The 22,223-nt window shown below is 44.3% G+C and overlaps 1 protein-coding gene across 1 annotated transcript; it reads left to right on the top strand.

Moving 5' to 3' along the window:
• Positions 1 to 6,267: 6,267 nt before the first annotated feature.
• Positions 6,268 to 21,484, top strand: kcnk10a (potassium channel, subfamily K, member 10a). Its single transcript, XM_048251214.1, has 7 exons — positions 6,268 to 7,025; positions 8,867 to 9,252; positions 14,695 to 14,812; positions 16,633 to 16,793; positions 17,760 to 17,952; positions 18,700 to 18,842; positions 19,146 to 21,484. Exons 1-7 carry the CDS (start codon positions 6,971 to 6,973, stop codon positions 19,821 to 19,823), a joined length of 1,734 nt encoding a protein of 577 aa, XP_048107171.1. The 5' UTR covers positions 6,268 to 6,970; the 3' UTR covers positions 19,824 to 21,484.
• Positions 21,485 to 22,223: the final 739 nt, after the last annotated feature.

Raw genomic sequence — 22,223 nt, 5'->3', positions numbered from 1 at the left:
AGTAAAGCAAGGTGTGTTAGCTTTTGCAAGAGAACTACAATGTTTTGCTGATTGGGTGAGAGGTTTTGCCATTTGTGTGTAGAGTTTTGCAAAAAAAGCCATAGTTACAAAAAATTTGCTTAAGCAATCAGAAAAAACTGTAATGCATATTGTGCAAATGGCTGATGTTTTGCTCCTTTTTGCTAACTGTGGAATACTTTTTGCTTTAGTGTTTAAGCAGTCAAAAACAATACGCTTTTTAGTAAGATTCAGTAAGATTTTTAACCAGCTGTTATTTGAACTCTTACTATAACTGTAGGGGTATCATGAAGAAGAACTTCCCAAACTGTATAGGTGTAGAAAAGACCAAAAATCCTTTTTGCTGTATACTGCACTCTAGTGGTCAAAAACAGCACTGTGTGCATCAGAGGAAAAATACCAAAACAAAAGATGGGTTAGCTTAGGTAAAATTGGGGTCTGTGATCAGCTTTTGAAATGCCTCACATTTAGACTTATCTGATGATTAAATGACAACAAATCATGGAAGGAACCAATTTAAATAATGAATACACTGAGAATAGGCCCTATAAAACATCTCATTTCACTGACTTTAATGTCATAATTTTATTTCTTCTTTAAATATTTAAATCTTGTTTTGATGTATTGTCATATGGTTGAAAATGGATGGAAAAGGGGGAATCTTACGTAATGTGAATTTTGGCAATTCAAATAGGAAATCGATTAGCTGGAGGGGGTGGGTTACCTTTAATGTAATTAAAGTGATGGAAACAGGTTAATTTGCACTAGTTGATATTTTGTCACATAACCTCATATTTCCATATCACCTCACAGACCTCATCTGTAACATCCCTATATGCCACTTGTATGCACACATAGAGACCAAACGCTTCCCTGTCTATGTTGCGGATTCATGTGACAATTTCCGCATCATTATCTGGGTTCAACATGAACTGTCGGCTGTTTTGAAGACAGAAAAAAATAATACACACTCAATTGAGGAACTGGCACATTTGATGACAGAGGTTATTCAAGGTCATTCTCGTTGCCTAGAGATCAACAGGGTGTGCCTTCCCTTGTCCTGTTCCCTTGTCCCACACAGTTTGTGTTGTGTGAACAATTGCTTCATGCTTGTCAAATATCTGAAATGTATATAGTGCCATTGTGATCCAAGTCAAACCTGTTTTCTTTTTGTACTCTTAAATAACCTTATCTGTCGCCAAGTGTCATTATGACACTAAATAAATATGGTGAAACTGAACATGATGTATCTGGCTTGAGATTGGCAAAACTAGTTGTATTGAAATTATGCCTATCTTTTGTTATGATATACAGTGTATTGTGATATACATACCAGTTTTTGCAGTCAAATTTTTAAAAGTGCTTCTTCTCAACCATGTTACTCTGAAGGCATGATAAATACACAAGAAAAAGCAGTGTTCCAAAAAAATGACTGACATTTCAGCCATTTTTAATGCCTTCTATACTGTCAGCAAACACATACAGTACATCATCTCAAACTAAATATGAAGGACAAGGAAATGATTTTTCATGTTGTCCCCCTTGTTAGTACGGTAGTCTAATAGCATGTGTTTGTGGATAGGAAATAAAACGAGTTATGAACAAAACCAAAAAGATGTGGCTGTTGCACTGTAAGAGATATCACAAGTTGGTAATCTACTTAATCACAGTATTAAACGCTGATATGACATTGGTACTCAAAGTTGGCCGACATCCAAGGTCCAGGTATCTTTGTATAGTCTTGAGTGGTGTGTCCAGACCCGGCATGCCTCCACATTAAATATTGCCACAGACCTCTCCCATCATCTGAAGGAGAGTTACATGTTGGTGGGGTTGGCGGTCATATTCAATACTTTCCAAAACCACACTGAAAGCTCCTCAGTAGGGTTCCCCATAGGAGGGTAAAAACAGACAGAAGGTGGAGTGATTGAGTGAAACTATGAGTGATTGTTGAACCAATTATGGACCACAGCTGGTCCAAGAAAGCTTGTTTTGTCCCTGGAATACCCTGGCACATTCCACTGGGAAGGAGGAGACCATGCAGGGCTTTAAGGACTGTGCTGTAGGGCCAGGAATGGCATTGTGGTAAAGAACACTATTCTGGCCAATGTTGTGATGTTCCCACCACGCTGCTCAGGAACATGGGCAATGGCCTGATGTCGAGTCCACAACAATGAGGCATAATATGCAACTTGCAGGTTAATTTTGTAACTAAGCATTAATGACCGTTTAATTGGTACAGACAAATTTACAAGCGGCTTGTCTGCTGTTGTAGGAGGCTTAATAGCATATTGATATATATATATATATATATATATATATATATATATATATATATATATATATATGTGTGGCATGTTTTAGGCAGAATAGTCACATTTTGGAATGTTCTTAAATTCAGTCATAAAAAACGACTGCAATACTGAAAAGTTTTATTTATGCACAACAATGTCATCCGCATGGGGATATGCTGTAGGGGCAGGGTCGGACTGGGAACAAAATTCGCCACACACACACACACACACACAAGCCCACCAATACCAAAATCCCCCCCTGATTCCCCCATAAATAAAAACCCGCAGTATTATGCTGTAGCAACACTTCATAAACTGAACCCAAACATTTAGATTTGGACCTAGCCTATAGGTTATTAGTGTCTCTCCTCTCCGATTTTTTTTAAAATTCTGGTTGCTAATCACACCATTTTAAAGTGATTTGAGAGGGACAGGATTCAGGGATAGGCTACTAAAGACAGGCTCATCTTCTGTCTGTCTCACGTCATGTTACCCCATGCATTAAACCTCATGTCACTGCTTGACTAAATGAAAAAATAGGCTACTGAACATGGACATCGTCATAGTTGACAGAAATTACGTTTTGTGCCAACATGTTGTAGAAACACAACCACAGCCTTTATTTGGTGCAAATCTTCTCCTTTACTTTGGTTATAGTCTGCAATTCACATTAACTGTAGGCTATCACCACAAGTGTATACTAAACGTTTTTGCCCAAGTTTGTGTGCCGTCATCACATTTTGCAAAATTAGGCTACCTTCGTTAGCCTACTAACCTACCAGTTGATCCTTTTTACCTGCAACGACTCGCGATTGATTGTGCATCTAATGTAACACTCGGTGGAGAGACTTCCACTTTCCAAGTTTCACTTTCACTGTCGTTGTGAGCTAAGGCTACTATATGGGAAATACTTTGAAGTTCCTTTTGAGTCCAAAAATGAATGGGTTTTCTTTAACCTGTGCTACACTTTTCCACCAAGTTGTGCGAAAATTGTAGGCTACCCGTGTTTTTTTTTATGTTGACAGACAAACCGCACTACAGTAGCCTACATGGTGCAGTAAATGGAAGCTCTTGGTAGCGCGTGCAACTAACGTCTATAAAAACAATATATTTATGGAATAAAACTAGACACCTCTGATTGCTGTTTACTGCGATGATGTGAACACCAGCCAGCGGAGGGAACTTATAGGCTACTGTACCATGCATGGACTCGTAGGCTATATTTCCCCACAAACCTAGCGGCTGCTTGGACAAATCCACTTGAGGGGTGGGGCAGGGGGCAGGGGGGCGCGATCGTAACACACACTGAACCTGTCATGAAGAGGCCAAAATGATTGACCTGTCACCCCCCAACCCAAATGGATGCAACTGCGACGGGCCGCAAATAAGCTAAATAACTTTAAAAAAATTTGCCCGGTTGTACAGATTACCAGTCTGAGCCTGTGTAGGGGTATTCATCACTCTGTGTAAAGCTGTGTGCACAAATGATGAAACAATGTCATTTTAATGCTTCTTAACATGAAATTGGGACATATTTAGGGAGTTCATCATCTACAGGACATAATATTATTAAAACATTCAGAGAATCCAGAGAAATCTTTGCAAACAAGGGAAAGAGCTGAAAAACAAATGGATGGCCGTGGTCTTTTGGACCTCAGATTGCACTGGATCAACACCAGACCTGTTTCCAGACCTGTCATTGTATGGGCTCAGGAAAACCTTTGATAACCATTGTCTATGTGTCCAGTACTCAATTCAAAAACTGCAGCCAAAATTGTAACAGCTAAAACTGTATTGAGACATGATACAGAAAATACCACCCTCTTATCTGTGCCTGAGCTTGTTTGAAATGGACTAAGGTAACATGGAAAAAGGTCCTGTGGTTAGACCAATCAAAGTTTGCCATTCTTTTTGGAAATCATGGACTCATCTGGGCTAAAGAGGAGAGGGCCTATCCAAGTATCCAACCTATCCAACTTGTTTTAGTGCTCGAAACCCAACATCTATGACGGCGTGGAGGAGCATTAGTGCCTACAGCATGGGCATCTTGCACATTTGGCAAAGCACAATCAATTCTGAATGATGTATACAGGTTTTGAGCAACATATACTGCCATCCAGGCAATGTCTTTTCCAGGGATGACCTTAAAAATTTCAGGAAAACAATGGCAAAATGAATTCTGCACATATTTAAATAGTATTTCTCCATAGAGGAAGAGTCCAGGTGCTAAGATGACCTGTCTGCAGTCCAGATTTGTCAAATTAGGTGCATAATGGAATGAAAAAAGCATGACTAAGAATACCCCATACTGTTGAGCAACTGAAATCCTATATCGGGGTAGCCTAGAAATCTAGACGCGCCCCTAGCAGCAGTGAATTACATTTGCTGCCAGGGCTAATATCGGGGAGTAATGGGACAACATTTCATTCTCAAAACTCTAGCAAGTGGTCTCCTCAGTTCCTAAACATTTACAAAATTGTGTTAAATGAAGAGGTGAAGCAGCACGGTGGTAAACATGCTCCCGTCCCAACTTTTTTGAAACATGTTGCTGGCATCAAATTCAAAAGTAACATATACTTTCCATGAAATAGTCCAAATTTTCATTTTCAACATTTGATATGTTGTCTATGTCCTTTTTGCTGCTAAATATGGGTTTATGAGACTTGTATATTATGACATTCTGTTTTTATTTGCATTTTACACAACATCCCAACTTTTTCTGTTTTGGGGTTGTAATCTAATTGTGTTTGCTGCACTCCTGAAGTGATTTGATAAGAGTTCAATGCACCAATTTAAGTTTAATTTCACTGCTGGTTATGCCCCTGGAAGTCGTAAATCAATGAAGCCTTACAAACCCACTCTTAATCTCAAATGAGATTTGAGAAGCAGTCTGATGTTAACCAGGCTAATCTGTGACGGTTATATTGTTGTATTAGCCTGGGTGCCATTCCGAATTTAGTCCCGCCCTTGAGTATGACTACGTCAGGCTATTGTTGTATGTGCAAACCTCCAGAAGATGGCGCTGCTTGCACCTGCTACCATACCTATTCAATAACCAGACTACACTGTAGCAATGAGTAGTCTGTCAAAAGCAAGTGAATTCGTTCACGCGCAATTCAGAATCCAAAACATATCATCAAAGCATTAAAAGAGAGAGAGAGCGAGAGACAGAGAGTTAGTTGTATGAATATCCCGACGATCTCTAAGTAAACCAATCGTTGACTAAGCTTATGTGTAAGAGAGAGGTCTAAATATGTTTTATGAATGTCACTGTAACCATCCTGATCCAAATGTCTGAGTGGGAGAGCAACTTTCACGGCCGTCTTCGGACCGACAACAAAGTTGGCGCAGCAGGCAAGCATGCACAAACCTGTTGAATGTCTAGGTAACATCTGTAGACTACAGCAGAAGACTGATTCCACAAATAATTGTTCCTTGGGTTGAATTAGCCTCTTGAGATCTACTCTGTCTTCTTCTGACAGTGGGCTGTATGAATTAAATTCTGTCGATCGCGTAAACAATCTCATGTTTTACATGATGTGCTTGATGTTTCAGTGAATATAATAGGTTAAAAATAACATGGCACTTATTCACTAGTGTAGTGTAGTGGTGCAGATTAGTAGGCCTAGACCTATCTTACTGCCACCAGTTTTATCCCAAGTCACAGTCAACACATATTGTGCGTTTTATCAGCCAAATCAAAAGCAGATTTGAGAACGTCCTATAAATGTGTTGCTGATGCGTTTTTTTTTTCAATCTGCCAATGATGGTTAGCATGAGACATGTCTGGGGAAGCGAAGCAAAAAGCATGCGTCTTGATTATCTAATGATGTGAGTGTGAACAAGATTGTGGAAATATTTGTGATTTCCGCAAGGACTGTTGTTGCGACGCATTTGGCTACATTTAAGACTACGTTTGATTCTGTATGCAATACAGCCTGCTCAGTGTCATCCACTTAGTGCATGCATTGACAACCCTTGTTTTAATATTGCAGGGGCGGGCTACGGACACAGGCACACGCCAACGATAACAGCGCCCACCAAAAACACTAGCACAGACTAGCCCACTCTTTCTGGCTGAACTCTGAATGGCACGATGTGCTCTAAAGCTGCGTGTTTTTTTTTTTTTTTTTGTTTGCGCTGCGCTACCACTTGGCGCATCACCGGCACAGGATGGAGCTGGCGAGCAGGTGAGAGAGAGGCGCGTCTTTGGACCCAGTGCCATTGTGTAACCATCTGATGGGCCTAAGTCGTGCTATATTGCGGCTGTTGGACAAACTAATAGTGAACATGTAAGGGGTTCGCCGGTCTTTCAGTCTCCCGATTACGGGTACCCCTGTGCCTATTGCCTTTCACTAAGACAAAGGGACTGCTGGATGGATGGATGGACGATGGTGCAACGAGCAATAAGTGGGCATCAAGCAAAACACCATAGGAGTTCGTCCAGGCATGTACCTTTCCTTTCCATTACTACTACAACGTGAGCGACTGATGATTATGTGGCTGTGTTTTGCTCACTCCCGCTCACCGCCCTGTCTCGACTGAAAGCACTGAGGAGGAAGACTTGACAGCTTACTGGGTACATCAAATATTTATTGAGATTCCATATGATTTAAAAACAAAATAGCTTTACTCCCTTAATCAACACACCACCGAAGATGAAATTCCCTACGGAAAACCCGAGAAAGCCAGGGAATTGGAATCCTCCACCAGGTTAGTGTGCTTTATCGTGGTATCAGTATGCGTAATGGAAATTCGAGATTGCCGCGACATTAAGTGGACTAATGTTGCTTTATCTTATACAGTACAGTCATATGTAATATAAAAATAATTTCTGTATTGCTAAAAGCTGGTGTTTGAAGTTGATTGTTATTTACATTTACATTAGATGTTTCCAGATGTTACACCGTGTGTTGAGCAAAGTGTGTCTCCACGTTACTCTTAATGAGACTCACACACACTGATCATGTGTGTTTATGGTTCTTCCAAACATGCCCTTTTTAAACAACATAAGTAGCCCAGCCTATACACATTTCTGTAAAAATCAATAATCTGTACGTCATGAGAGTATTGACGAGAAAACGGCTGACAGCCCATTATATCTGCAGTCCTTTCTAATTTGCAAAGAATTGGCATCGATTCACACCCAACCGTTGTGGCAGACATCACTTTTACTTAATTTACATTCACACCAACGTGTACCACACGACTCCTCTCTTCCCGTCACGATGGTGTTTCCCCACCAATAAATTGCGGCAGGCGCATGGTGTTTGTTAGTCACTCTTATGCACGGGTGCGACTTCCTGGGATTGATTGGTAAATAACGTGCCCTGCGTCCTTCATCGTACATTATAAATCATCACTGAACGTCGAACGGATTGCCTTTATTATTTCGATGTTAATATAAGGCGTTACATGAACAAAGCAGGCTGCTGCATTGCAATGTGGTCTGAAGTTGTATTACCTCATCGGGTGATGGTTGGAACACAGGGGTAGATCCCCACTTCATCCAGCATGTTAGGCACGTTCTATGGGCTGTTACACGCTTGGTCACATACCTATAGGTGATATACGGTACCAAAGGATGATGAGATGACCTTGTGACTACCACGTTGCCACATGGAGCAACATAAAAAAAGCAATTTCAGATCCTTTGATATTCAAAATTCAGCCTTCTTGCCTCAGAACGCCTCTTTGGTCCCTCTGTACCTGTTACACAATTGACCAGCCACTACAGTGTGTAAGCCCAATGGCTGACAACAGGTCGTGGAATGTGATATACCCAGGAGGATTGAGGGCACGCTGGTGGGGAGATGCCCTGAGATGTGACATCAAATCCCTTCTCCAGCCTACCTAGCATCACCTCCCCTCATGACAAGAGCAAAGCAATGTAAAGAGAGGCAGTCACTGTTCAAAACAGCAGGTGCCAGATGCATTTCTTCTCACTTTTACTGTTTTCCTCCATCGGTATTTGAAGATGGAGACTATATGGGCTTGTATAACAGTGTGATGGATGCAGAAGGGAGCTTTTGCTTGAGCCTCATCCAGCGTGATTGTTGTGTTCTTTTGTGGAGCTGGGTTGAAGAACGCTGCCTTTCAGCCAAGCCCGGCTCCGCCCTTGGAGGTACTGCTTCGGGAACTTTAATGGCATTTTATGAACCCTGCAAAATTCATTAGCGGATCACCTGTCATCGCTGTCTCGCATGCTTGATGTGTGCTGATGGAAGCGGAAAGGTCCAAAAAGCTCCATTACTGTTCAGAGCCATGTGAAGTCTCTAGGGATCAGGGATGTTAACAGCGAACTTCACAGCTGTGTAGACCGCTTTCTACTGGGAGGTGTTTACAGTAACAGGTCTTCAAAAGGTAAGGTGTTTTGGCGGTTTCCCAAATGGCTTGTGTTGGGTGTCTTGCGTTTTTCAGAGCTGATTTGAATGCTTTTTTTGGTGTAGGTCGTTGTGACTGGAGTGCGCCCATGAATGTGATATCTTTGTCCTCACTTCTTTGCTCTCTCTCTCTCTCTCTCTCTCATTCTCTCTCCCGGTGTCGTCCCTCAGTGCCTGTGCAGACGAACCTCGTCCCGCCGAAAAAGGTCCAGCCAGGCATGTTGCAGTCCAGCCTGGTCCAGGCCAGTGTGGCCACCATGCAGAACCCTATGGGCTGCTCGGTGCCGAGGCTGTCGGTGTCGCGGCCGGCCAGCATGGTGGCCAGCATGGAGGGCGTGGGCGCCGACGGTGTGGCCACCTTCACGGTCATGAAGTGGAAGACTGTGCTGGCTGTGTTTGTGGTGGTGGTGCTGTACCTGGTGGCGGGCGGGCTGGTGTTCCGGGCGCTCGAGCAGCCCTTCGAGAGCAACCAGAAGGACACCATCACCATGGAGAAGGCTGCCTTTCTGCAGAACCACCCGTGTGTGACGCCGGCGGAGCTGGAGGCTCTCATCAAGGTACAGTCTCCTGTCCTCCTCCTTCTATTCCTCTCCTTGCCTCTCCACTCCTCTTCTCTCCCCCTCTCCCCTATCTCTCTATCTCCTCCTCTCCTCTCCCTTTCTTGCCTCTCCTCTCCCCTTCCCAAACTCTCCTCTCTTCTTCTCTCCCCTCCCTCCATCCCACCCTCTATCTCTCCTTTCCCCCCTTCTCCTCTTTTCCCTTTTCTCCTTCCCTTCTCCCTCCCGCTCCAAACGGACACACCTGCTCTTATCCTGTAACCTCCACAATCCCATCGTCCTCTTCACCCCCCCCTCACACACACACACACTCAAACACACACACACACACACACACACACACACACACACCAGCACAGCCGCCGTCTCTCTCTTGTCCCGGGTGGGATCTCAGGTCCTGCAGTAACGCGAGAGGCACATCGATTTGGCGACATCCAAGACTCTCTCTCTCCACCCCTGACATAAAAATAAGACTCGGGACGCGCAGGGTTGAAGCGCACTGAATGGCGTGAGACAAAAATAGGCGCACTAAAAAAACACAGTGGCGAGAAGTCTAGCCAGGCCCATAGAGTTGTCTGTCGGGCCCATCCCGCCTCATTGCAAGACCCCTGGGCAGAGGGTGCACTGTAGTTGACATGGAAAACACACACAGAAATCTTCGGCGTGTGTGTGTGTGTAACCAGTAGTTCTCGCACCAGGCCTGCATGTGACTAGCCCACAGCGAAGACTGGCACTCAGACGACTGTCCTCAATGTCTGATGCTTCATGACATTCATCATCAGTGGCACTTGACCGGGGATGAGGCAGTTGTTGTTGCGTAACATCGCCTTTGAGTAACAATACAGCAGGGCGGTGCAGGGGTTGCAGGAGGAAAGGGGAAATTAGCCCGGACTATTTCTGCCTTTCCCACGAGCAAACACGATGCAGGTCTCTCTTGAGGTTGGGGGAGAGCCAGGGCGATGCAAGACAAAAGAAAGATGCATTAAGTCCGGATATTGATTTTATTTTGCGCGCCTGCGCCCCGATCCAAGACTTTAAATACTTGGCGAGAATCCATGAGGAGATTGTTCCGAGCTTTTTCAATTAGACGGTTTGCATATAGCTCATGCATCATCATTCAGCCTTTCAGCTCGATTTGTTTCCCTCTGGCATGGCGCACCTGTTAGCACTATGTCATGATGTGCTGTCGGCCCTTAAACAGTCACCTCCTAGTGATGATATCCCTCCTAGAGTTTGGTGTGCGGACATTGACATGACACTATTCCCATGACACTAATAAGTACAGCTTATTTTATGGGCACAAAGAATGCTTGTAAACTGAACCCAATTGAATTCCCGTCTCTCCGGATCCAGGAGCAGCGCGCTAACAGTAGGTTTGGATTTGACTGGCACATTGGTGCCCTGGCATTTTGCTGGTGCAAAGGTCGAGGTGCCTTCACCTCCTCGTAGAGCATCCACAATGACGCCCAGCAATTCAAAGGTGCTGGACTCCAGTACGGCAAAACAGTGTTGTGAGGGACAGAACAGCCTTCGGGCATTTATTCATGTCTAAAGCTAGTAAAAGCAAAGGAAAAGACAGAGTTTCTGTATTCTTGTTTGTTATTCTGGTAAATAAAGTAGAACACAGATATTGCTAGAAGAAGGGAAATAAAGTGACTGAAGCAATGGGCTATTGTGTTCAATATCAGTTCCCATTGAACAGTGCTACAGTACAGTGCTATCTTTGTGGATTTGATCTGACCCAGAGAATGGTAAATCGCAGATGCAGATAATGACACTTGTGGTGCTGGTACACTAGATACATCCATGTGGATTTATTCTTAACTCATTTCAGGCTTTGTAAAATTAACATCCGTAAAATGACACTCAGAAACTCCCTTGCACTTAACTAACACTTGAATCCAGTTTTGAGAGCAATGACTCTGCCAAACATAGAAACAATATGACACATTTGTTAATAGTTGTTTTATTTGTCCATGCGACCACACTATCCTCCTTCAATAGAGGTGCCCTGTGAGGCTTCTCCACTAGGCTCCTTCACTCTCACCCCTCCACACTTTGCCCCGCAGACGCCCACCCACCCCTGTGGCTCTCATGGGCTCTATGTGGCTCTCATATGGGCTCTATGTTATTATGCAGTGCTAATCAGCCACATCTTCCACAGACAGTTTCAGAGCATCTGTTGGGAAATCAATTATTCACGAGGGATGGTGCTGTGCCTTGTGGTGTGGGAGAGAATGGCAGACGTCGTCCCCAAGCTCCGTGATCGTGACTCGGGTGTAAACAGCTGAGCTGTTCGTCTACTTGAGAAAAGGTCAAGTGCGGGGTGGGGGGGCTGAAATGAGCTGACATAACTGATGTCTGTCTGCTTCACAAATATACACACACACACACTATTAAAGTTGAAGTGTTGTCCAAACTTAAATATCGAAAAGTTACAATCGTGAGACTGCAGGCAGTTAGTCAACAGTTAGTCACAGTTCCTTCTTTTAAAGGTGTATCTCAGTGTGTGTGCAGGGTCAACGCTGCAGGTTGGTTTTCATAGCTCATCGTGGTGGTGTGTGAACTGCGTGAGGCTAATGACAAAGGACAAAGGACCAGGCTGTGAGTCGAGGCTGCTCCACGGTTCCATTCCAGCCCTCTATGTCGACACACAGAGGTGTCATTCTTAATTACCCCTCCCGCCCCCGTCCCTACCCCACGAGCCGTGACTCAGGTACGCGGAGAGGGGATGCGCTGAGTCAGTGCCCGCGTCCTCAATGCTGCGCTGGAGCCCTGGCGGTTCTGGAGAGCGCTGGTTTGGCTGGCTGGAGCGCAGCAGCTGGCTTGGCTTGGCTTGGCTTGACTCGGCTCGGCTCGGCCGCCACTCCTCTCCCACTGCGCTAATGCGGCGTTACATAAGCCGCGGCCCGGGCTCAAAGAAAAAAGAATGTGATTGAACAGCAAAGCAGTTCGGTTCACGCGGTTTGTGCGAGGGGCAGCAAAAAAAAGCCAGAGGAAATTAGATGGCTATCGCGCCTGAGTGGAAGTGAATGAGACCGTATGTTTCCCATACTGCTCTGGATGGGGGGCAGAGCATTATGTTCTGTTGTGTGTGAACGGCAGTGCTGGCTAAAATCACTCAGCTGCAGCACCTCTGCGTACCTATGCGCATTCCAGTGTTTTTGTGTTTCACACCATCATCATCATCCTCATCTGTCACATTCCACATGCACACAGTGTGTATTTAACTGATGCTATTGTGGAGAGGCTGTTGATCGATCTTGATGGATTTCAACTCGTTAGTGTCACATTGTCATCGCCGTCATCATCTTCATCATCAGTCCCATTCCGCATCCACACACGGTGACAGTGTCTTTACCTGACGCCATTGTGTTGTGGAGGCACTTTGGATCCATTTTGATGGTGGATGATGTTTTGAAAAGTGGCAGGAGCCAGGAGGTGGTGATAAATGGCACCTGGCCTTGTGCCCGCAAGGCCCAGCGGTGATGAGAAATCTCTGAAATACAGCAGGCAGGATTGGATGGCCCGCGCCAACACTTATGGCTGGCATCCGCAGCGAGATTTATTTTCTCGCCCTCCCATATTAATAGAAATCCTCTGGGAGAGACGGTGACAGCAACCTTCAGTCCACACTTTTACGGTGTCGGAGTGAGGAAGGAATTGTGTCTGAAGCACTGACCGTTGTGTTGCTGCCTCCCAAATGATTTTTCTGTTATAGTAGGTGGATGCGATGGCAGATTGTTTACATGTTCAATCAAACAGAACACGAGAGAGAACGTCACACCTTTCATGCTCAGAGGCATCTCGCTTCACTCTCCTGACAGTAACATGGCTTGCAACATCACTAGAGCTATTAATATTGGGAAGAACTTATTATTATTCTCCATTGTTATGTAATACGTTCTTGGGAATACAGATGTGGTGTTTTGAAACATGAAGATAAGCTCGGCTCAGTTTGAAAATTTAGTACACATTTGCACAGACCCACGCGCACACACACATACACACAAACAGTCTCTATGGTTGCGTAGGTATTTCCTTTTATCTTTAGTTAGGATTAGTCATGCTTGTCAGACCTCTTCAGTCATTAATATGTATGAAGAGATATATTTAAAGATATCTGTCCATGCGTGGAGCACAACCTATATTCTAAATGGACACTTTATCGCACACATTTCCTCTTGATTTCAGTTCTGTATCATTTCCAGAGGTCATCTTATCCATGGCCTTTTTAAGGTTTCATTTAGTGCTATAGTCCCTTAGCCACCAGTTAAGGGAAGAGATCTTGGATTTCAAACCTCAAGGATATTATGTTGAGATAGACTAACCAGGCAGCTCTTTGGTCTGAAAGGAACGGTTATCTAAGCCAAGAGCTGTGGCTAGTGTGCTACAAATATAGAAATAGACCCATCTGTCCCTCATGATGAAACGTGGAGTGAATGTTCAATAGTAGACTTTTCATACTTATATCATATACTGTAGCAGTAATATTACTTTGCATTGCTTTGAGATACTAATAGCGCTAGATATTCAGATCCTATGCTTGCTGCTTTTGTTGATCCTAGTGTTTTGAAGTTACGTGAAGTTTCAGCCGGTTAGCTCAGCGTGGATGCAGTCTCGTGGCTCTAGTGGAGACTGATGGATTCCTTCAGTACGCCCTTGTTTACTTGCCCTTCAGCCTCCCACACAACCACTCAATCACACACACACACACACACACACACACACACACTCCCACGAAACACACACACACACACACACACACACACACACACACACACTCCCACGAACACACACACACACACACACAGGGCGCTGACACATGCGCCACGTCCCGTTGCCCCTCGCGCCCTTCCTCCATCTGCTCCCCCGGTGGCCTGCTGGGCAGGCGAGGCTGGCAGACTGGCACAGCAGAACTCCGCGCCGCGTCAGAGACTGGCCACGACCCAGCCGTCCATCCGTCTGTCCGCCCCGGCACTCCTCATGGTAGCGCGTCGTTGACGCGATGACTCATCGGAGTCGTTGGAGGAGATGCTCGTGTTGTTTTTTTTTCCGCGAGCAGCCATATGTTTTGGGCAGCGGGCGAGTCAACATCTGAGGGAGAGGGGACACTTGAGCCTGCCCCGCTGCCAGCCAGTGTGAGGGAAAGGTGGGCATGGGCACGAATGAAAATAAACAGCTCACTTATCTCTCTCTTTCTCAGTTGTGGAGAGAGTCTCTCAGGTTGTGAAAATGTGCCATTTAGTTAATACACGTTCATGAAACGTGTCGGTAATTGCAGTGCTCATAAAACAATGAGAGGAAAAGCAATTATATGATTATATAAAGCAGATAAATTATGCATCTTCATAATCATGGACTCATAATGTCTAATTATGAATCTCTCTCTCTCTCTCTTTCTTTCTTTCTCTCTCTTTCTGTTTCTCTATCACTCTCCAGCACTCCATAGACGCTGCCAACAGTGGCGTCAGTCCCATCGGAAAAACCTCCTACAACTATAGTCACTGGGATTTGGGCAGCGCCTTCTTCTTTGCCGGAACAGTAATCACAACCATAGGTAACCTGACCTGCAAAAATCTACAAGCTCCACTCACAGCCGAAACATCGCCTGGTCCACTGTAGTAATATCGATGCATCAAAATCAAAATAGCCATTTGAATCCCGCCACAGACTTGGAGGTTCTATTTCACACGGGCTCACAATAGTAGACTATGTGCTGTATGGCTAGAAATCAATTTTCTCAGACCTAAAAAAACCACGCTTGGATCACAAGTGCACAACACAACAGCAGTCATCAGTCAAACTAAATGAGAAAAGATACTCACAAATTGCGAGAAATCAATTGTCTCAGGGACCGGGCATATTAAGTGTACAAATACAGCCCAGGAAAGATTAATTTCCTTCATTATAGAAGTAAATTAATTTCTCCCGTTTTGCAAGACTGTTTCATTTTTAGTTCCCAGGTTACATTGGCAACACAGGCTCTGTTATTGTTGAAATCTTAGACATCAAGGCATTTGCTCAACTTTAATGTTAACTTTTGTTCAGCTGCAGAGGGAAATTCCTGAAACAAAGTAAACGTACAGTTGTTTGCCCGTTTTGCCAGCCTTTTACTCTCTATTATTAACTTTATTATTATTGAAGACCTGGCCCCTCGTCACTTTAAATAAGCATGATATCAACACTCATGCTTAACTTCACGCAGCAGCAAACATGTAATACTTCAGTGTTTGTTCTTCATCAGTAGGCATATCATTTTATAATTTGTATTTTTTTTTTAAATTCAACTTTTGCAATATTGCTTCACTGGTAATTCAAAGGTAAAATCAGCAACACGGGTGCCTGATACCTGAAGTCAACTGAAGCAAATTTTGCGATATTAAAAGCACTTACGCAACACCAGGGCCACTTCTCTCAGCAGCGGCAGCAGCAGAAGCAGCTGCCTCTGGAGTTTTTATTCCCCCTCGCACCCTACTGCGTTGAGATCAGTGAATCGATCAAACATCAGGACGATAACAAAGCGCCCACAATCACTAATCCCCTCTGGACCGAGAGGCCCGCTGCTCAATCTGATGGATTACAGAGAGAAGCCTCTCGCTGCCGATGGCAAAGGCACGTCCAGAGGAACGATGGTTAAGAAAAGAAAGGCTGATGGCATGCTTCTGGGGTGAGCCCAAATTGGAGCTGACATCTAGCTGGCCGCAGACAAAAGGCACAGACAGGATTAGCTGTGAAGCAACAAATGCTCCTCCAATTAATGGCCTAGTAAGACATCATAGCTTGTCCCCCAGGGGTCAGCGGTATTTCTGATCAGTCTCAGGGCTAAGTGGTGCATTCAGAGGCTCTGTTGGGGTCTCACAGAGGGATGATATCTACTTGTGTGGGCTAGAGAGAACCATGGATTAAGCTGCCTGTTTCTTCAGGGTTGTTTTAATAAGACTGCATGGTAATGAGAGCCTTTTGGGTCCTCTAGTTAGGAAATCAAATAAGGATGCTTGCGCTCACCGTCTCTTAAATCCCTTAAGCACAAATGCTTTATGTATGTATTAGTTATTTGATGGCTATAATGAAAGTTTTTATGTGTTAACAACATATGCCAAATAATTTGCTTAACCAAAAACGAAACTTTGTGGGATTTGTTTTTCATGTTAAAATGCATGAGTGGCAAGCTAATGTTTATCTTCTATACTTATTTCAATTTTAAAAGCAGCTCTGCTTTTACCTCTCATGGAGGTCATTGTTTATTTGCTCCCCAAAAACGTGCATTTGTTTCTCAAGAAAAGGTCAATTTTGTGAACAACTCTGACATTTTTCTGAGACCATACTATAACCATGGAAATGCTGACACTATAACCTCCCCCTGTGTTTATTCCCTAGGTTATGGCAACATTGCCCCAAGCACAGAGGGTGGGAAGATCTTTTGTATCCTCTATGCAATATTTGGTATCCCTCTCTTTGGGTTCCTGCTTGCTGGAGTGGGTGATCAGCTCGGGACGATTTTTGTGAAGAGCATAGCCAAAGTGGAGAAAATGTTTCGGGTGAGTTGAATTATTAAATTAAGAAGTAATAATTTAAAAATCATCCTTGAGCATCCTTGTATTAGTGGGCTTATGTAAAATAGATTTTTAGACTTCATGTTGCAAAATTCTCTCTGACTGCTGAACATTGAATATTTAGACGTAAGTCAGGTGATGAATGAGATTAATTTATTTGACAACATGATACAGTATATTTAATGATAGGGATTTGTTTCTAATCTCACTCAGACATATAAATATCTATTCATATATACTGAGTCATTTCTAGTTCAATTCTGCCACTCTGTGCAGCCATTCTGTCTGTGGCTTGTTAAGGTCATCCTCTCACGTGTATCCATGGGTAACAACTCAGGAGGAAGGCCATATAGCTTCACCGTGATTGGTTGAGTGGCTTGCTAGTGCAGGTGGCATGCGGAACAGAAAAACACCAGGACAGTGGTCACCCGCCGTGGTCCATGCACACACTGGCAGCTGGTGCAGCCGCTTTCATAGCACTGGCCCTCGCTTGGCATAATCATGCATCTTTAGGCGCGCATCGGGTGGTCGAGAACGGGGGGTTTGATGAGCGCGTGTGGCCTTTTCGCGTCACGATTGTCCTCACGGAAGCCGTAGGTGGTCACTCTGTGAGGTGCGTGAGTGTGAGGCTTCAAAGCTAGTGCTCTGTGCTTGTCCTCCTCTACACCGTAATGATGCATCACTCTGCTTGTCCACCCCCCCCCCCTCCGACTGACCTGACCACCCACATCCTTCCTGCCCCATCCTTCTCTCCTCATCTCGCCCCATATCTTCTGCCCTCCTCTCTCCTGTCCCCATTCCTCCTGCCCTATCCTTTTTGCCCCTGTCCCCCTTGCTCTCATTTTGCCCCCCCATCCTCATTCTTTTTGCCCCATCATGCCCTTTGCCCGATCATCTTTGCTCCCTCCCCTTTCTCCCTGTCCCTCTCGCCCATGCCGTGTCCATCTGTAGCGGAAGCACAACCAGATCAGTCAGACCAAGATCCGAGTGGCCTCGACGCTGCTCTTCATCCTGGCTGGGTGCATCCTCTTCGTCACCATCCCGGCCGTCATCTTCAAGCACATAGAGGGCTGGACGACGCTTGAAGCCATCTACTTTGTTGTCATCACCTTGACAACTGTTGGCATCGGCGATTACGTGGCAGGTAGAATATGCACTAGGGCTTTAGCCACATTTGCACGCTATACGTCACTCAAATGTTCAATATGCTGTGATGTCCTGTTATGTAATGTGCTATTTCTAAGACTTTTTTATGTTTATTCTGAGCACTGCTGATATATACTTGGACACAGATTCCTGGGAACTTGAACACAGATTCCTTCAGATGAATTACTACAAACTTGTTATTTTGGTATAAATATTAAATGTAATAATTTATAATATTATAGTATTATGTTTTATACATTTATCAATTATTTAAGCAATATGGCTGGAATGAGATAGGGGTTTGGAAAGGATATACTCACTGTTGTGGTTCGGTGCTAATAAATTATACAGTATGATTTATGTTAAGGTTAAGAACTCTGAACACATTTTACAATGCAGTATTGCTATTGCACTGCACCTTTCATTTTTTACACGGCCATGCTGTTGTATCGAGGATAGCTCTCATGAAACGCTTACGGCAATGGAAAGTGATAATGTCTTGTTATTTACTATAGCACTTAAAGCTGTTGCAGACCTTTCCCGGCTGATCATGCCTGAGCCTTGGAGATATTGTTTTTTTGTCAGCTGAGAGCATGTATGAGAAAATGAGCTTTCCTTCTCCAGGGAGATGACTACACTGTGAAATCCGCAGTACATGTGAGAGCTACATTGCTCTTTTTTTGTCTGGACGAGGACGAGGCCTACAGCACTGCCGTATGTCTGATGCTCATGTGTTTTCGTTCAGGTGGTGACCGGAAGATCGAATATCGCAAATGGTACAAGCCTCTGGTGTGGTTCTGGATTTTGGTGGGCCTGGCTTATTTTGCCGCAGTTCTGAGCATGATCGGTGACTGGCTGCGTGTCCTGTCCAAGAAGACTAAAGAAGAGGTAGGAAGACTCTTTTCTTCTCAACTGTTTGTGGAGCTTCATCCACTACACAGACAATTATATGTCATTTAAGTAAATTAAGCATATACAAATTCCCTGTCAACCAAATAAAAATAATAAGTATACAACAATATAATTTTAGTATAGAAGCATAGTAATATATGAATACTACAGTATTATGCAGTATATTGGTAGCATAAGTATAATAACATACCCCTAATGTGACCACTTACACATGGAACGTATGTGGTGGAAATGGCTGTTGTTTTGTGATCATGTAACTGAGAACCTTGGCTGTTTCAGGTCGGGGAGATCAAGGCGCATGCAGCCGAGTGGAAGGCCAATGTGCGCGCCGAACTCCGTGAGACGAGGCGCCGTCTGAGTGTGGAGGTGCACGACAAGCTGCAGCGCGCCGCCACCATCCGCAGCATGGAGCGCCGGCAGCTGGGCCTGGACCAGCGCGCCCACTCGCTGGACGTGCTGTCGCCCGAGCGCCGCGCCGCCGCCTTCAACAGCCTGGACGCCAACCACTTCAAGACGTCGTCACAGGAGAGCATCGACACCAAGCTCAACAACTTGCGGCTGCGCGCCGAACTGGGCGACCACCACAACCACCACGTGCGCAGCGTCTCCGTCGCTGACCAGGCCTGCTCCGAGGACAACATCTTCAACCGCTTGAGCTCCGTCACGCGGCTGGCACGGCGCAGCCGCAACCGCAGCGAGCTCAAGAAGAACATCCCGGACGAGGCGCGCCGCTCGTGCGAGGCGTACAGCTGCAGCAGCCCGTCCGCCAGCGAGGGCAAGAAGGAGGACGAGGAGGCCGAGGACGACGCCGACAAGGAGTGCAACACGAGCCTGACCAACGTGTCCGTCTTTGCCGAGAGCCCCAAGACGCAGAACGGCTTCGTCATGCTGCAGACCAAAGAGAAGGAGAGCGAGAAAGAGACTGCCAAGGAGGTGCACTTGCAGATGGACCCTTAGACAGGAGACCGAGAGGATGCTCACAGAGGGGAACACTTTGGAAGAAGCAAACTCAAACGAAATATATCGACCCAAACGTGCCTTACACTCATGCTGTCTCTCTGAGATGAGATCCTGAATCCTTGTTTGCCTGTTTCTTGAACTATTCACTGTGCCCTGATAACTTGATAAAGAAAAGCTGGAGCAAACTTTTGAGAAATCGCAAGAGACCCCGAAAGGAGAGACGAGTCATCGGCGCTGAAAGAGCCTGAGCAATGCAATGTGAGATGGTGAGGATCGCAGTGACGAAGCAAGACAAGCCTTGCAAGAATAGCGAATATGACACATTAGCAGATTGGATCGCCATTTCCTTTCAGTGATTGGACCTCCGCATCAGTGCTGATCTTTTTCATCTGTTTCCTTTCTCGGCCCTTTTGTGAAGAAAAGCTGCTAAGAATAAAGAAAGGATGACGTCACAAAGACTGCTTGTTTAAAGACACTAAGCATGTCTCTGCTTTCGCTTTGAAAGTATCAACTGAAAGTATAAACCGTCTTTTAAAAACCCTAGCTAAGAGGAGCCAATGGAGTACTAAACAGCTACATGTATGTGCATGTGCTATACTGTTGTCTACTAAAGTATGGTGTATTAATGATCATATTAATACTCTTATGTCCATGAATGGCGATATCTCAGGGCTTGTAGTCCTACTGGTGTTGCTCAACTGTATACTGCACATCAAGAGAGTTGCATTTACACTTTGAATCTATTGGGAACGCTGGTTGCACCCTTAACCTTCTTCAGAAGAGAGCCATTGACAATGGGTTGGAAGAAAAGCCATAGTGGAAATCTGAAATGATGATGGTTACGATTTAATGCTGAGACATGTAACACAATTTGCAAAGAGGGTTGGAGGGGGGGAAAAGGATATGATTATGCTTTTCGGATGTGAAATTTATTCTGGTATTTGATGTGAACACATTTGGCTGGCATCTCTATTGCGTGTGATTAACGTGTCCCATAGAATAGGCACCTGTCTTGTCTCACTTGTTTATGGCAAGTGTGGTGTTGAAGTTGTGCTGATCTCTCGGATGTATACGGTTTATATGTGTGAGAGATAGTGTGTGTGTGTGTTTTATCTGTGTGTGTGTGTGTGTGTGTGTGTGTGTGAGAGAGAGAGAGACAGAATGTTTGAAGTATCCATTACTCTCGTATTAAGAGTCAAGCAGATTGTATACACTGACGAGCCCTAAGGAAACTAAACTTGGGTTAATATTGACTCCTTTACCCATTTTGAACCCTGCACAATCACCATAAAGCTTTACATGTTCTTTGTATTCCTCTTGTTTGCAATTAATTGGGTGCAGCAATAGCATATTTGTGAATGCAGAAAAGGACTTTAAATGCTCATCATGAAATAATGAAAAAAATACCTAAAGCATTGAAAACTATGAGTCAAGGAAATAAAAAGCATGCTATTGTGCAAATATATTATTATGGTCTGGTATTGATTGTACCACCACACGCTTCAGATAATTAGCTTTTTCTAAATGTCCTTGTTCAAAGCTAATTCATTGGACTGCACATGCTCAGTAAATGGAAGTTGTTCACAGTATAACATGTGCAACCATTACGTTCAATGTAGTGAGTGCCTTTTGGAAATAAATATTACTTAATGACGAAACTGTCTAGCTTTGTTCCTGTTTACTTGTTTGTTTTGTTTTGTTGCTATAGATTTTCTTTTATGGACCATAATCTCAATTTAAGGTGAAGTGCAAAATCTGTCAAAAAACAAAGCATGAATTATAGTTATTGTGTGGCATGGGGGAGTATTGAGTTAACTCATGAACCTTTGTCTAGCCCATGGTGTTAAATTAGCAAATGGATTTTTCCTAGTTATTAAATTATTTTAGTTAGACTTCAATTCATCGTTCAAATTTGGGCCCTCTGTCTCTGTTTTGCCATTTCATTGTATTGAAATTATTGTATTGTATCTACAGTATGATATCAGATGTAGAATACTTCTCTCAAAGCCAAATAAGGAATCCTTTTTGGCTCCTTTTTAGATTGACCTTCTTGATTTCCCGTTTAGAAACTTCGTGCCTCGTGTTCATCTCTGGAAACGGGCACTTTGTGTCCCTAAGTGGGTGATCACCTTCAAACGTGCTTCCTGCTATTGGGTCCCATGTTTGTACAGGTTCGTCCCCGCCCGGTCCAGGACAGACATCTCTTGTAACAAGCCACAAGAGGTCTTTTTATAGAGCAAGGTCCCCCGTGGCTTGCCAGGACAAAACGCATTGTAAAATTAAAGGATATTATCACATATAAAAAATCAAAGCTCTCATAACCCACTTGGGTATTTGGGGCTTTTGTTTTGGTTAATGCTTGGTTGTATGCCAACAGCAATGATCTTGGCTCTGAAG

Source organism: Alosa alosa, chromosome 8, assembly GCF_017589495.1.
Source record: "Alosa alosa isolate M-15738 ecotype Scorff River chromosome 8, AALO_Geno_1.1, whole genome shotgun sequence".
NCBI lineage: Eukaryota > Metazoa > Chordata > Actinopteri > Clupeiformes > Clupeidae > Alosa > Alosa alosa.
This window is presented reverse-complemented; position numbering and strand designations above follow the sequence as displayed.